This window comes from Vitis riparia, chromosome 11 (genome assembly GCF_004353265.1).
Source record: "Vitis riparia cultivar Riparia Gloire de Montpellier isolate 1030 chromosome 11, EGFV_Vit.rip_1.0, whole genome shotgun sequence".
Lineage (NCBI taxonomy): Eukaryota > Viridiplantae > Streptophyta > Magnoliopsida > Vitales > Vitaceae > Vitis > Vitis riparia.
In genome coordinates this window covers 9,227,579-9,241,672 of record NC_048441.1, presented here as the reverse complement: position 1 = coordinate 9,241,672, position 14,094 = coordinate 9,227,579, and the positions used below count along the sequence as shown (strand labels likewise).

The 14,094-nt window shown below is 32.6% G+C and overlaps 2 protein-coding genes across 2 annotated transcripts; both read left to right on the top strand.

Annotated features, from left to right (window-relative positions):
- Window positions 1-4,840: 4,840 nt before the first annotated feature.
- Window positions 4,841-5,269, top strand: LOC117924738. Its single transcript, XM_034843457.1, has one exon. It carries the CDS (start codon window positions 4,841-4,843, stop codon window positions 5,267-5,269), a length of 429 nt encoding a protein of 142 aa, XP_034699348.1.
- Window positions 5,270-10,447: 5,178 nt separating this feature from the next.
- On the top strand, window positions 10,448-10,876 carry LOC117924737. Its single transcript, XM_034843456.1, has one exon. The coding sequence runs from the start codon at window positions 10,448-10,450 to the stop codon at window positions 10,874-10,876; it is 429 nt and encodes a 142-aa protein (XP_034699347.1).
- The last annotated feature ends 3,218 nt before the right edge of the window (window positions 10,877-14,094 follow it).

The following is a 14,094-nucleotide window of genomic DNA, read 5'->3' as shown; positions in this document are numbered from 1 at the left end:
TTACAACATGAATCTTCCCAAAACGAAATAAAAGTGAAGAATGCTTTTCCCATGCAAGATTGAGGAAAACCCACCAATGCTCACCTTTAATCTTATTTTACTTATTTTCTACTATTGAGACATGTGATAATGCTTAGAAAACATTTTTTTTTTTTTTTTTCTTTCCATTTTTGTTCCCTTATGGTATTGTTATATAAAGGACTTCTTGTTGCAAGCCTCATTTATATGGTTGAGGTTGGGCATCAAAATCGGAATGCAAAATAACCCACTTAGTTTCAAAAGCCTAATATTGTATGCTTATTTATCAGCCTAACTTGTTAAAAGATTAGCACAAGCAATGGGCATAAAGAGCCTTCAATCCTCATGGGCTAGACTATGGGCTCTCCCCTCTAAAACATACTACAGGAACATCTGCTTGGAATTCCATCACATAGAGGTCTAGCCTATCTTAACATGTTTGAGGTGTTCTTTTTAGTGTGAATCTTCTTTAGTTGAGTTATCTTTCTTTAACTGGATCTCTTAACTAAAGATATCTTATACCAATGTGTTTGGTATAGGAATGATACATGTGCTCTTAAATCCATAGCACTCTTAACTATCAGAATACACCACTTACTCATCTTGCTTCAGATCCAATTCTCGAACAAAACCCTTCAACCACAATGTTTCTTTGATAGCTTCAATAGCAACTATATACTCAACTTTTATTATGGACAAAGCAGCACACTTCCATAGCTTATATTGTTATGACACAACTTAGCCTCTTTTCCTGTTGAACCTCTCAAGTAACTTTTAAATATATATTTACTAAGAGAACTATAACTTCTTAGAGTTCTTATCATTTGTGATTTGCATTTCCCAAGATATGTCGAGCTACTTCTAAATCTTTCATGTTAAAAGTAGTTGCCAACTCATTTTTCTTCTTGCAAATCAACTTCGCATTTGCCAATGATGACTGATGAGGATTGATAAAAGCATGTAATGATTTAGCAAAGTGAGATTTCATTAATATATATTATGATTTTTGTTTCCACTATTCTATCTATAATTGTATTAAGATTTATTTGATTCAAACTTGCATCATTTGCATTATACATGACTTTGGTGTATAAAGAGTTGTATGAAATATTTAAGTCATGAGTTCCTTGTAAGTTGATTAGTTGTTCACAACATGGTTCATGGACTTAGGAAATTTATTTAAGGTTGTAGTATAGTACCTCTTAATTGGATAGATGACTTGTTTTGGTCATCGGGATAGTTTCCCATGATGAGTGCAATGGTGCATATGGTTACACATTAGACAGGATCTATGGTGAGTCATGACATTGGCTAAAGAGTAGTCATTAATTCACTAAGGTACTATATTGCAGGAGATTTTAATCTTGAAAGAATATTAAATTAGTGTTAAGGTCTTCAATAGCTTTGACCCACGGGTAAGGTGGTCATATATTCTCTAAGGATTCGGTCACTATTGATAAAGATAGATGACAATAGGTAATCTTAATAAAGATAACATGATATCTTATGAGATTGAGATAGTATGTCTAATTGGGTGATCTTAATAATTTGTGATTATAAAATCTATGAGCTCATAGTAATTCATTAAGTGGAATTTAACATATGCTCTTAGTGAGTTAGAGTATATCAAATGATCATATAATACGAGGATCTGAGATTCAATGATGGTAGAGATAGTCTTAAGAGGTTGAAAACATCTACCTCATTAGTTTATAGTCACTAATTCATGAGGAGCTTGCATGTAATGATTAATAGGTCACAAACCCAAACTTTATATCTCGATTTAATATTATAGGATACTAGAGTATAATTGATTCTCTGTAGTGGGTTGTTGAGTCAATTTCAAAATTTGATTATGAGGGAGCCGGTATTTCCTATGGGTTCTACTGATCCCCCCTTAAGTTCACATTCCTTGGTGACATTATTTTGAAGGATATTTAGGTTCTTTATGCATATATGTGCTTAAATGAATTTTTCTAAATATGCAAGGTTGCATAAGGGCTTATGAATAATCTTTCTCCACAAAGAACTAGTAGTTTATTATAGAAATTAACATGGATTCATATAGATCTAGTCAATGTAATCCAATTTTATTAATAATGAATCAAATTAATTTAATAAAATGGATTGTATTGTAGAGGACAAGATGAAAGTAGAGAATAAAATGGATAATACTAAAATTAATGAAGAAAATGAAATGAAATCACATATGGAAGAAGAACATCTATAGATCATATCAAGTTGGAATACGGTTTCCTTTTTCTTGGCTTTGATATGAGGTTATCTTTTAGAAAACAAAAAATGTCACATTTTTAAGATCAGATCCATTCTTATTCTAATGCCTATTCAAATTTAATTTGGATACCACAAAGGATGTATCCATTTACAAATTCTTCTTTCCTTAATTCCTTCATCGGGTATTGAAATGCACAACTCCATTTCGATATATCTTTTATTCTTGCCAAAACCTTCTTGCAATGCTTCATTCTCCTTCCATTTCTTTACTTGTTCAATCCTCTAGAATATATTTTCAATCCCTATTTTGCTACATAAAACGCTTAAAATTCTCGTTAGTAACCACAATAAGACTTCAACAATAACATAAGTTAAAAGGAATTAATTTATGCTTTCTTTTATATCAAAATAATATGTTTTATCAATAAAAGTTCACATATTTGCTATATATATGTAAGACTTTTTTTAAGAGTCAAGCCATTTTTCACTTATACTTAAGGTTCTCACAATAGTTGACTCTTGGATATGCACTCAATATGGATGAGGCGGTGGTTGGGCAAAATGCCCTTGTGAAGTGTATAGGCTAGATGAGAATGAACCCGTTTACAATGGCCAAGCTAGGATTTTAGTTTAGGGGGAAAACTTTTAAGACATATAAATTTTGCCATTTATGAACAATGTGGGCCTTAACCTAATGCCCTAACCTTGACATTTTCTAGGGCCCATATGTTGGGTCTTGGGTTTGATTCTATCGCAAGAATAGAAATGAAGATTTAATTTTTTAACATTTTTAATTAGGTGTCCTCTTGAGCCTTATGTCACAGGATGCTTCAAATGACCCTCCCCATGGGCTTATATAGGAGGAGGGAAGCTTCCGGAGACTCCTAGAGCCATCTACACTAAGCCATTGGTGAGAAGAGTGTGGAAGGTTCTAGAAATGCCTAGAGATGTCCACACATCTCTACACTATGGTGGAAGGCATGAGAGGAGTCTAAGGCTTTCTAGAAGATTCTAGGAATCTCTTGTATATTCTTGTACATAGGGTTGTACATAGAATAGGGTAGGATGTTTTAGAATATTCTTGATTTGTAAGGAACCCTCTAAGGTTCCAAAGAGTTCCCTTGGTGCCTATAAATAGGTGAGGACCTCATTTGGTCAAGGCACCACCCAAATCACTTCCTAACCAAGCAAGTGAGCATCCAAGCACTTGTAAAGACTTTCTTGAGTTAATAAGAGCTTCCATTCTTTAAGGAGTTGCCTACCAAGCTTCTTAAGCTTTTGAGTCGCGAGTGTCTTAGCCTAGCAAGCTAAGCATTGGGGAGCAAGGTTGACTTAGTAAGATCAAGCGTCTTGGCTTGTCTAAGTGCCGCACGAGCTTAGTGAACGACTAAGTCCGTGACACTTAGCTGGCTTTGCCACTGCCCATTTAGAGTTCCAAACCCACTTATCTTAAGTTAGCATGCAAGGATAAGTTAAACTAGTGACGAAAATGTCATATGAAAAAGAAATTAAATTTAAATTTTAATAAAATAATTAATTTATTTTAATTTTAATAAAATTTCATTTATCATACATATATTAATTTCTTTAATAAAACAATCTTAATATTTGTTTTATTGTTTGCTTTATCATTTCCTAAAAAAATTTCCATATTTCTCAAAGTTTTCATCAATTTTCATCTCATTGAATTTTTTTTTAAAAAAATTTCATTGATATTTCTCGATATATTATGATATATCACACTACTACAAAAAGTGAAGATACTGACTTTTGTTTATAATGACTTAAAAAAAATTTGTCATTAAATATCCATACTACCCAATATTTTTACCCTTGAAATTGGTTGTCCATGAATTGAGTTAGGTCGGTCCACCAGGTACTGGCTAGGTCATGCGCCTTCGAACATGCATTGACATGTTGATTGCTCTAGGGCTCCCCAACACATGGAATTATATGCTCTTTGCATACAAAAATAAGTGCATGCATCTTAGCTATAAGTACTCGAAAGGAGTAGATTAAAATTTTTAATTGGCAAATTTAGCGAAATAGCATTGTCGCTTATTCCATGTTTAGCTTTCTCTCCTTGATAACTACATATTATGGGTTTTCTCTCCTCCAATTATTATCTTCATATTTTCCTTTTTACCCCAACAATGCCCTTGTATTATGTAGCCGTTTTTTATCATCCGACTTCATTAATAACAAGGGAGAGCACGATGAGGGAAGAAGCCGTAACTCTTCAATTAATAAAACATTTGAAATATTAAAGTCTATTGGTTGGTTTCATTCAATTAATGTACCAAATACAATATGAAAACAATGAAACTCATCGCATTATTTAGCATTAAATTTGAACTATACAATAATGAAATTAAAAAAAAAAAACATCTAGTGGAAATGAAACGGAAGAAAATTAAATCTAGGAACAAGACATAATTCCCAACTCTCCCACCCATATTTATATCAAGCACTTGTTCCCACCATCTACCTCAAGAAAATACAGGTATCCCTCCCATCTATACCGCCAGCTAGAGAGAATAATATAACCGCGTAAAGCATCATGGCAAGCTTTGGCAATGTCTATACCATGGGGTTAATCCTCCTAGCTAGTGTGGCAGTCATGGCCTTGGGGGATGTGATAGACGATGATATTGGTTCTATACCCACAGCCTCCCCCGGCCCTTCTGATATTGAGTACGACGCCCCAGATACCGACCCAGGTACCGAGTCTATACTACCATATTATCAATATTTGAAAGAGTGCGTACGGAAGGTGCCCACAGGTTGCGGGCCACAGATCTTCGGTTATTTATTCAAAGATGGCCCGGCGATCGCTAGTCATTGTTGTGAACAACTGGGGTCGGTTGGAATCGATTGCCACAAATCATTGACAGCCTATCTTGTGGCCATACCCGAGTTCAGTGGCAAAGAAGACCAAATTATTTCAAAGGCTACGGAGCTGATTGAGAAGTGTCCACCACCAAAAGACTTGTCTGCTCCTCCTCCATCTATATGAGAATATCTGTCTGGTTTAATTTTATTTTTGGTCTACCATGTAATCCAATAGCTTTATTTGGTCGCCCAGCAAACAAAGCTAGAAATTAATTTGATGAGAAGCTGAATTTTAATGAGAACTAAAAGTCTTCCCATTTTTAAGGATGTGAGGCAGAAGTTACTTTTGAAGCTCATTCCTATGAGAAAGCCTCGTTCCTTTCTGTTATTTGGAACTGAAAGAAACGAAAAGAAAAGAAAAGGCCTTCCCCCTGAAAAGAGGACCACTTTATTTTCCCTAAAATTCAATCAGTTATTATTTATACTTTTAATTGATTTATTAGAAATTTAATATAAAATAAAAATCTTTTCGCTTGAATGAAATTTTGAAGCAATTTTAAATTATATTGCTTTGAAAAATTCTAGGTGAAAAGCAAGATTCCACCCTCATATCAACAACAAGAGCAATATAATCCAAAGACATTCACAACAAGATGTCAGTGACAAACGGCTTGGTATAATGTGAAAAAACTCCCCTAAATAAGTAAAAAGACTATGCTGGAAAGAGTTTCTATTATCATGAAAAATAGGATGCAAACCATTCACTTTGTTTCTGTGTGGTAGAGGTGGTGGAAATGCATCATTCTTTAGATGGAAACCATCTTCTCAAGAGGATGCTGAATAAATATTGTTATTTCAAAAAAATATGTTTTAAAATGTGGCATGCTCAAAATTATGTCCAATTCTATGATATTTTTTAAAGTGTCAATTGAAAGTTGTCTTTTAAAGAGGCAAATTTAATTTAAGTATTAAAGTAATTTTTTTTCAATTTCCATAGATTTGGAAATGCTTTTTGATATTATAATTTTAAAAATATTTTCTAAAAGTGCTATATTGTTTTTCAAATCCCTTTTCTCAAAATACAAACAAGAGAGAGGAGATTTTACAACATGAATCTTCCCAAAACGAAATAAAAGTGAAGAAAGCTTCTCCCATGCAAGATTGAGGAAAACCCACCCATGCTCACCTTTAATCTTATTCTACTTATTTTCTACTATTGAGACATATGATAATGCTTAGAAAACATTTCCTTTTTTTTTTTTTTGTTCCCTTATGTTTTTGTTATATAAAGGACTTCTTGTTGCAAGCCTCATTTATATGGTTGAGGTTGGGGCCATCAAAATCGGAATGCAAAATAACCCACTTAGTTTCAAAAGCCTAATATTGTATGCTTATTTATCAGCCTAACTTGTTAAAAGATTAGCACAAGCATTAATGGGCATAAAGAGCCTTCAATCCTCATGGGCTAGACTATGGGCTCTCCCCTCTAAAACATACTACAGGAACATCTGCTTGGAATTCCATCACATAGAGGTCTAGCCTATCTTAACATGTTTGAGGTGTTCTTTTTAGTGTGAATCTTCTTTAGTTGAGTTATCTTTCTTTAACTGGATCTCTTAACTAAAGATATCTTATACCAATGTGTTTGGTATAGGAATGATACATGTGCTCTTAAATCCATAGCACTCTAACTATCAGAATACACCACTTACTCATCTAGCTTGCTTTAGATCCAATTCTCAAACAAAACCCTTCAACCACAATGTTTCTTTGATAGCTTCAATAGCAACTATATACTCACCTTTTATTATGGACAAAGCAGCACACTTCCATAGCTTATATTGTTATGACACAACTTAGCCTCTTTTCATGTTGAACCTCTCAAGTAACTTTTAAATATATATTTACTAAGAGAACTATAACTTCTTAGAGTTCTTATCATTTGTGATTTGCATTTCCCAATATATGCCGAGCTACTTCTAAATCTTTCATGTTACAAGTAGTTGCCAACTCATTTTTCTTCTTGCAAATCAACTTCGCATTTACCAATGATGATTGATGAGGATTGATATGATAAAGCTCTTAAAAGCATGTAATGATTTAGCAAAGTGAGATTTCATTAATATATATTATGATTTTTGTTTCCACTATTCTATCCATATTTGTATTAAGATTTATTTGATTCAAACCTGCATCATTTGTATTATACATGACTTTGGTGCATTAAGAGTTGTATAAAATATTCAAGTCATAAGTTCCTTGTAAGTTGATTAGTTGTTTACAATGTGGTTCATGGACTTAGGAAATTTATTTAAGGTTGTAATATAGTACCTCTTAATTGGATTACTTGTTTTGGTCATTGGAATAGTTTCCCATGGTGAGTGCAATGGTGCATATGGTTACACATTAGATATGATTTATGGTGAGTCATGACATTGGCTAAAGAGTAGTCATTAATTCACTAAGGTACTATATTGCATGAGATTTTAATTTTGAAAAAATATTAAATTAGTGTTAAGGTCTTCAATAGCTTTGACCCACGGGTAAGGTGGTAATACATTCTCTAAGGATTCGGTCACTATTGATAAAGATAGATGACAATAGGTAATCTTAATAAAGATAACATGATATCTTATGAAATTGAGATAGTATGTCTAATTGGGTGATCTTAATAATTTGTGATTATAAAATCTATGAGCTCGTAGTAATTCATTTAGTGGAATTTAACATATGCTCTTAGTGAGTTAGAGTATATCAAATGATCATATAATATGAGGATCTGAGATTCAAGGATGGTAGAGATAGTCTTGAGAGGTTGATAACATCTACCTCATTAGTTTATAGTCATTAATTCATGAGGAGCTTGCATGTAGTGATTAATAGGTCACAAACCCAAACTTTATATCTCAATTTAATATTATAGGATATTAGAGTATAGTTGATTCTCTATAGTGGGTTGTTGAGTCAACTTCAAAATTTGATTATGAGGGAGCCGATATTTCCTATGGGTTCTACTGATCCCCCCTTAAGTTCACATTCCTTGGTGACATTATTTTGAAGGATATTTAGGTTCTTTATGCATATATGTGCTTAAAGGAATTTTGCTAAATATGCAAGGTTGCATAAGGGCTTATGAATAATCTTTCTCCACAAAGAACTAGTAGTTTATTATAGAAATTAACATGGATTCATATAGATCTAGTCAATGTTATCCAGTTTAATTAATAATGAATCAAATTAATTTAATAAAATGGATTGTATTGTAGAGGACAAGATGAAAGTAGGGTATAAAATGGATAATACTAAAATTAATGAAGAAAATGAAATGAAATCACATATGGAAGAACATCTATAGATCATATCAAGTTGGAATAGGGTTTCCTTTTCTTGGCTTTCATATGAGGTTATCTTTTAGAAAACAAAAAATGTCACATTTTTAAGATCAGATCCATTCTTATTCTAATGCCTATTCAAATTTCATTTGGATACCACAAAGGATGTATCCATTTACAAATTCTTCTTTCTTTAATTCCTTCATCGGGTATTGAAATACACAACTCCATTTCGATATATCTTTTATTCTTGCCAAAACCTTCTTGCAATGTTTCATTCTCCTTCCATTTCTTTACTTGTTCAATCCTCTAGAATATGTTTTCAATCCCTATTTTGATACATAAAACGCTTAAAATTCTCGTTAGTAACCACAATAAGACTTCAACAATAACATAAGTTAAAAGGAATTAATTTATGCTTTCTTTTATATCAAAATAATATGTTTTATCAATAAAAGTTCACATATTTGCTATATATATGTAAGACTTTTTTTAAGAGTCAAGCCATTTTTCACTTATACTTAAGGTTCTCACAATAGTTGACTCTTGGCTATGCACTCAATATGGATGAGGCGGTGGTTGGGCAAAATGCCCTTGTAAGTGTATAGGCTAGATGAGGATGAACCCGTTTACAATGGCCAAGCTAGGATTTTAGTTTAGGGGGAAAACTTTTAAGACATATATAAATTTTGCCATTTATGAACAATGTGGGCCTTAACCTAATGCCCTAACCTTGACATTTTTCAGGGCCCATATGTTGGGTTCTTGGGTTTGATTCTATCGCAAGAATAGAAATGAAGATTTAATTTTTTAACATTTTTAATTAGGTGTCCTCTTGAGCCTTAGCTGGCTTTGCCACTGCCCATTTAGAGTTCCAAACCCACTTATCTTAAGTTAGCATGCAAGGATAAGTTAAACTAGTGACGAAAATGTCATATGAAAAAGAAATTAAATTTAAATTTTAATAAAATAATTAATTTATTTTAATTTTAATAAAATTTCATTTATCATACATATATTAATTTCTTTAATAAAACAATCTTAATATTTGTTTTATTGTTTGTTTTATCATTTCTTAAAAAAAATTCCATATTTCTCAAAGTTTTCATCAATTTTCATCTCATTGAATTTTTTTAAAAAAATTTCATTGATATTTCTCGATATATTATGATATATCACACTACTACAAAAAGTGAAGATACTAACTTTTGTTTATAATGACTTTAAAAAAAAAAATTGTCATTAAATATCCATACTACCCAATATTTTTATCCTTGAAATTGGTTGTCCATGAATTAAGTTAGGTCGGTCCACAGGTACTGGCTAGGTCATGCGCCTTCGAACATGCATTGACATGTTGATTGCTCTAGGGCTCCCCAACACATGGAATTATATGCTCTTTGCATACAAAAATAAGTGCATGCATCTTAGCTATAAGTACTCGAAAGGAGTAGATTAAAATTTTTAATTGGCAAATTTAACGAAATGGTATTGTGGCTTATTCCATGTTTAGCTTTCTCTCCTCGAGAACTACATATTATGGGTTTTCTCTCCTCCAGTTATTATCTTCATATTTTCCTTTTTACCCCAACAATGCCCTTGTATTATGTAGCCGTTTTTTATCATCCTATTTCATTAATAACGAGGGAGAGCACGATGAGGGAAGAAGCCGTCACTCTTCAATTAATAAAACATTTGAAATATTAAAGTCTACTGGTTGTTTCATTCAATTAATGTACCAAATTCAATATGAAAACAATGAAACTCATCTCATTATTTAGCATTAAATTTGAACTATACAATAATGAAATTAAAAAAAAAAAAAAACATCTAGTGGAAATGAAACGGAAGAAAATTAAATCTAGGAACAAGACATAATTCCCAACTCTCCCACCCATATTTATATCAAGCACTTGTTCCCACCATCTACCTCAAGAAAAATACAGGTATCCCTCCCATCTATACCACCAGCTAGAGAGAATAATATAACCGCATAAAGCATCATGGCAAGCTTTGGCAATGTCTATACCATGGGGTTAATCCTCCTAGCTAGTGTGGCAGTCATGGCCTTGGGGGATGTGCTAGACGATGATATTGGTTCTATACCCACAGCCTCCCCCGGCCCTTCTAATATTGAGTACGACGCCCCAGATACCGACCCAGGTACCGAGTCTATACTACCATATTATCAATATTTGAAAGAGTGCGTACGGAAGGTGCCCACAGGTTGCGGGCCACAGATCTTCGTTTATTTATTCAAAGATGGCCCGGCGATCGCTAGTCATTGCTGTGAACAACTGGGATCGGTTGGAATCGATTGCCACAAATCATTGACAGCCTATCTTGTGGCCATACCCGAGTTCAGTGGCAAAGAAGACCAAATTATTTCAAAGGCTACGGAGCTGATTGAGAAGTGTCCACCACCAAAAAACTGGTCTGCTCCTTCTCCATCTATATGAGAATATCTGTCTGGTTTAATTTTATTTTTGGTCTACCATGTAATCCAATAACTGTAAGATGGAGTAACATATTACTTATGTCTTTATAATGTTATATGAAAAGCAGGCCCCTAAAGTGCCATAGTTGGTGTATCTGGTATCTGGTTTTTCTTAATTTCTTTCCTTTTCCAAGCACAAGCAAAGCATCAAATATTAATAATATTATCTACATTATTATGGGAAGCCAATACATTTATGAATGAAGCCATTCTTTTGAGGCCGTTCCAATACATGACTTTCTGTCAAGTCATGTTGTAGGACTATTGACCAACTAATTTTTTAAAAAGTTTAAAATTGTAGGATTTGGATTTACAATGTATATAAACTTTTTCACAATATCATCCATTGTGAAATATTTATGTTATTATGTTTGATTCAAAAAAAAAAAAATATACTAAGCAAACGAACTTATTATTAAAAAAAAATAAGGATTTTTTTTATGTTTGGTTTATAGAAAATAGTAAAAAAAAAAAAAATCAAATATGGTTAAAAGTAATTATAAACTTATACATTTTCAATCTATTTAATATTTATATAAAAGAGAAAAACAACAATTGAAATATTAAAAAAAAATGGTTCCCCATGTTTGGTTTTGCTTGTTAGAATTTAAATATTTTTTTTTTAAAGTCACAGTCCACATGTGGGTTAAATGAAAAGAAGGATAAATAAGTAAATAAGATTCCATTAAATTCATGTTTTTTTTTTGAATTATATTAGTAAAAAACATAATAAAGATAATTATCCATTCAATTTAGAATCCTTATCTTTACCAATAAGGTTGCCTATAAATAGTATACTCGTTGGTGAGTCTATCAATCTTTTCCTCCATGAGGTTTGAGTCTCTTTATCTCTCTTCTATTTTTCTTCTAATCAAGTTCTTGGTGTCCATCTATACCTAGGATATGAAGGGGGGAGTAATAAGAAACTTTAATAGTATCTTTGAAGAGAAAAGTTACCAATATTAGAGACTGTAACTCAAGCTACAAAGATCTTCCTCATGTATTTATTTGGACTATAGTTATAACATTAATCTTTTAGCTATGAAAAATATAAATGAAAACCCAATATTATTATAATTAAAAATTTATGTTTTTTAAAATTATTTAATCCTCAAATAATGAAGGAAAATAAGTGAAATGGGTTTGAAGGAACATATAAAAATAATTTATTGATTTTAAATCTATTTTGTATTTTTTTTTCTCTCTATTTTCTTTTTCTTGTATTTTCCCTCAATTTTTTTTAGAATTAAACAAAACCTAAATTTTATACAAACCAAGTCGTGGTTTGTTCTCCTTTGAATTCTCTACGCCAATAACAAATGCTATTGCCCACCATTCAACTAAAAAATGATTGTAATAAAAAAATCATCACAATTAGTTAATATAATTCATTCCCTACCAATATATGGCATTAATACTAAGACAAAAATAGTTGTTATATATATATAGATGAATGTTTATTTTGTATAAACCTTAAGTTAGTAGAGTGACCTTCTTGAAAGAGTCAATTATTATATTATATTTATACATTATAGTTTATATAAATTGGGAAAAGTATGTTTTGGACTATTAATGTGAAAATATTGGGATTTTCAAGACCCAACTTTGGGAAAAGCAAGAAACGTGAATAGAAGGCCAAAATATTTGCAATTTCATGCACTCTGGTTTGAGGTGTGATTTCATACCCAAATTACCCTTCTCATTCGACCAGCTTAGCCTCCACATTAGAAACCTTAAAAAAAACCAAAAAACTAAAAAGCGGAAAAAAAAAAATAAAATCTAAAAAGTCCTAACCTATCGCTCTAATTCTAGAAAGAGGGAAATCTTGTTATGAAGCAACCTTCATCATTTCTGCTCTGGTTTCCACCAACGCCAATGATGGTTCCTACCTCACCCTCTGAAAACTTGGAACCTAAGGTAAGCACTCTCTCTCTCTCTCTCTCTTGGGTTCTTTGTTTGGTGACCTAGAAAATGGAGGAGGCTCACCTACCATCTATGCCCTCACCCTCCTTTTTTAGTCTTTCTTTTTGCCATTTCTCTCCTTTCAATCTTCACTCATCTCCCAACTCTTTTCTATAATGGAGCTTTATGGTTTTTCTAGAGCATTGTTGTTCGAGTTTCTTTTGCTTTTCTTTGGGACTAGTTGTAAATTTAGGCACTTGGATTTTTCATTGGAATTTTGGGAAGTTACTAGGGTTTAAGCTTCAGTTTGGTTCTGCATTTATGCTTTTATTTCTCAATATATATATTTTTCTGTAAAAAAAGTTTTAAAATTGTAGTATGGGTTTGGGTTCTGTCACTATTATCAACTGAAGAGGTTTTTAATGATCATACCCTCCAGTGGTATGCAACCTCTTGCATGTCTCTAAAAAGATAGGGTGTTTCCATGCAAAGTGATCATCACCTCCACACATACACTACCTCACTTACTAAGGGGTTTCCTAACGATGAAGACTCTCACATTTCTCTATACTAAGGAGTAGTCTAAAGTGCCCAATGAAGGATGTGAGTGCATCCAAAAAACTTATGATCTAAAGTGGGATAGAAAAACAGGGACAAACAATCACACAACCGTGGACTTGTATTTTTCACGTGTGTCCCCACTCGATCGACGAGTCTCGCTTTTGATGGTGAAAAATTAGTTTTAGTAAAATTAGAGTCACCATTTATTTTATTTTATTTTAAAAAGAGAAAATAAAACAATAAAGAAAACTTTAAAAAAAAGTGACTCCATGGTTTTGGAAAAACATGTCTTCAAAAAGTCTAAGTGTAGACCCTCAATTTTGTCCCTTTAACACATGTCTTTAAGTTTGTTTTCAGTGCTCCACAGTAGTTCCTTGGTGGCCCAGTACTACTCACCACTTACCTTTTTCTGAGTCACCTTGGAGACTTTGGTTGAGGGATTATTTGATCCCTTATTGTGACCCCTGGCAGCCCTATTTTAGACTTAGACTTTTCATTCATTTTTAGGATAGCTTTTAGATACACTTGGCCTTTAGGCACCGCTCTAGGCCTACTTAGGCACACTTGACCCATTAGGCACTTTTAGACTCACTTTTTGTATGACTTACACGGTTGCATGACTCGTGGGGCCCAGTTTTTGTTAATTTGTTTATTTTAATTTCTTAGTTTTAGTTTTATGATTATTAATCACTCTTATTTTTATTTGTTTTCTTCCTC

Coding starts and splice junctions, on each gene's coding strand:
- LOC117924738 (XM_034843457.1), top strand. CDS start 4,841: ATGGGGTTAATCCTCCTAGCTAGTGTGGCAGTCATGGCCTTGGGGGAT.
- LOC117924737 (XM_034843456.1), top strand. CDS start 10,448: ATGGGGTTAATCCTCCTAGCTAGTGTGGCAGTCATGGCCTTGGGGGAT.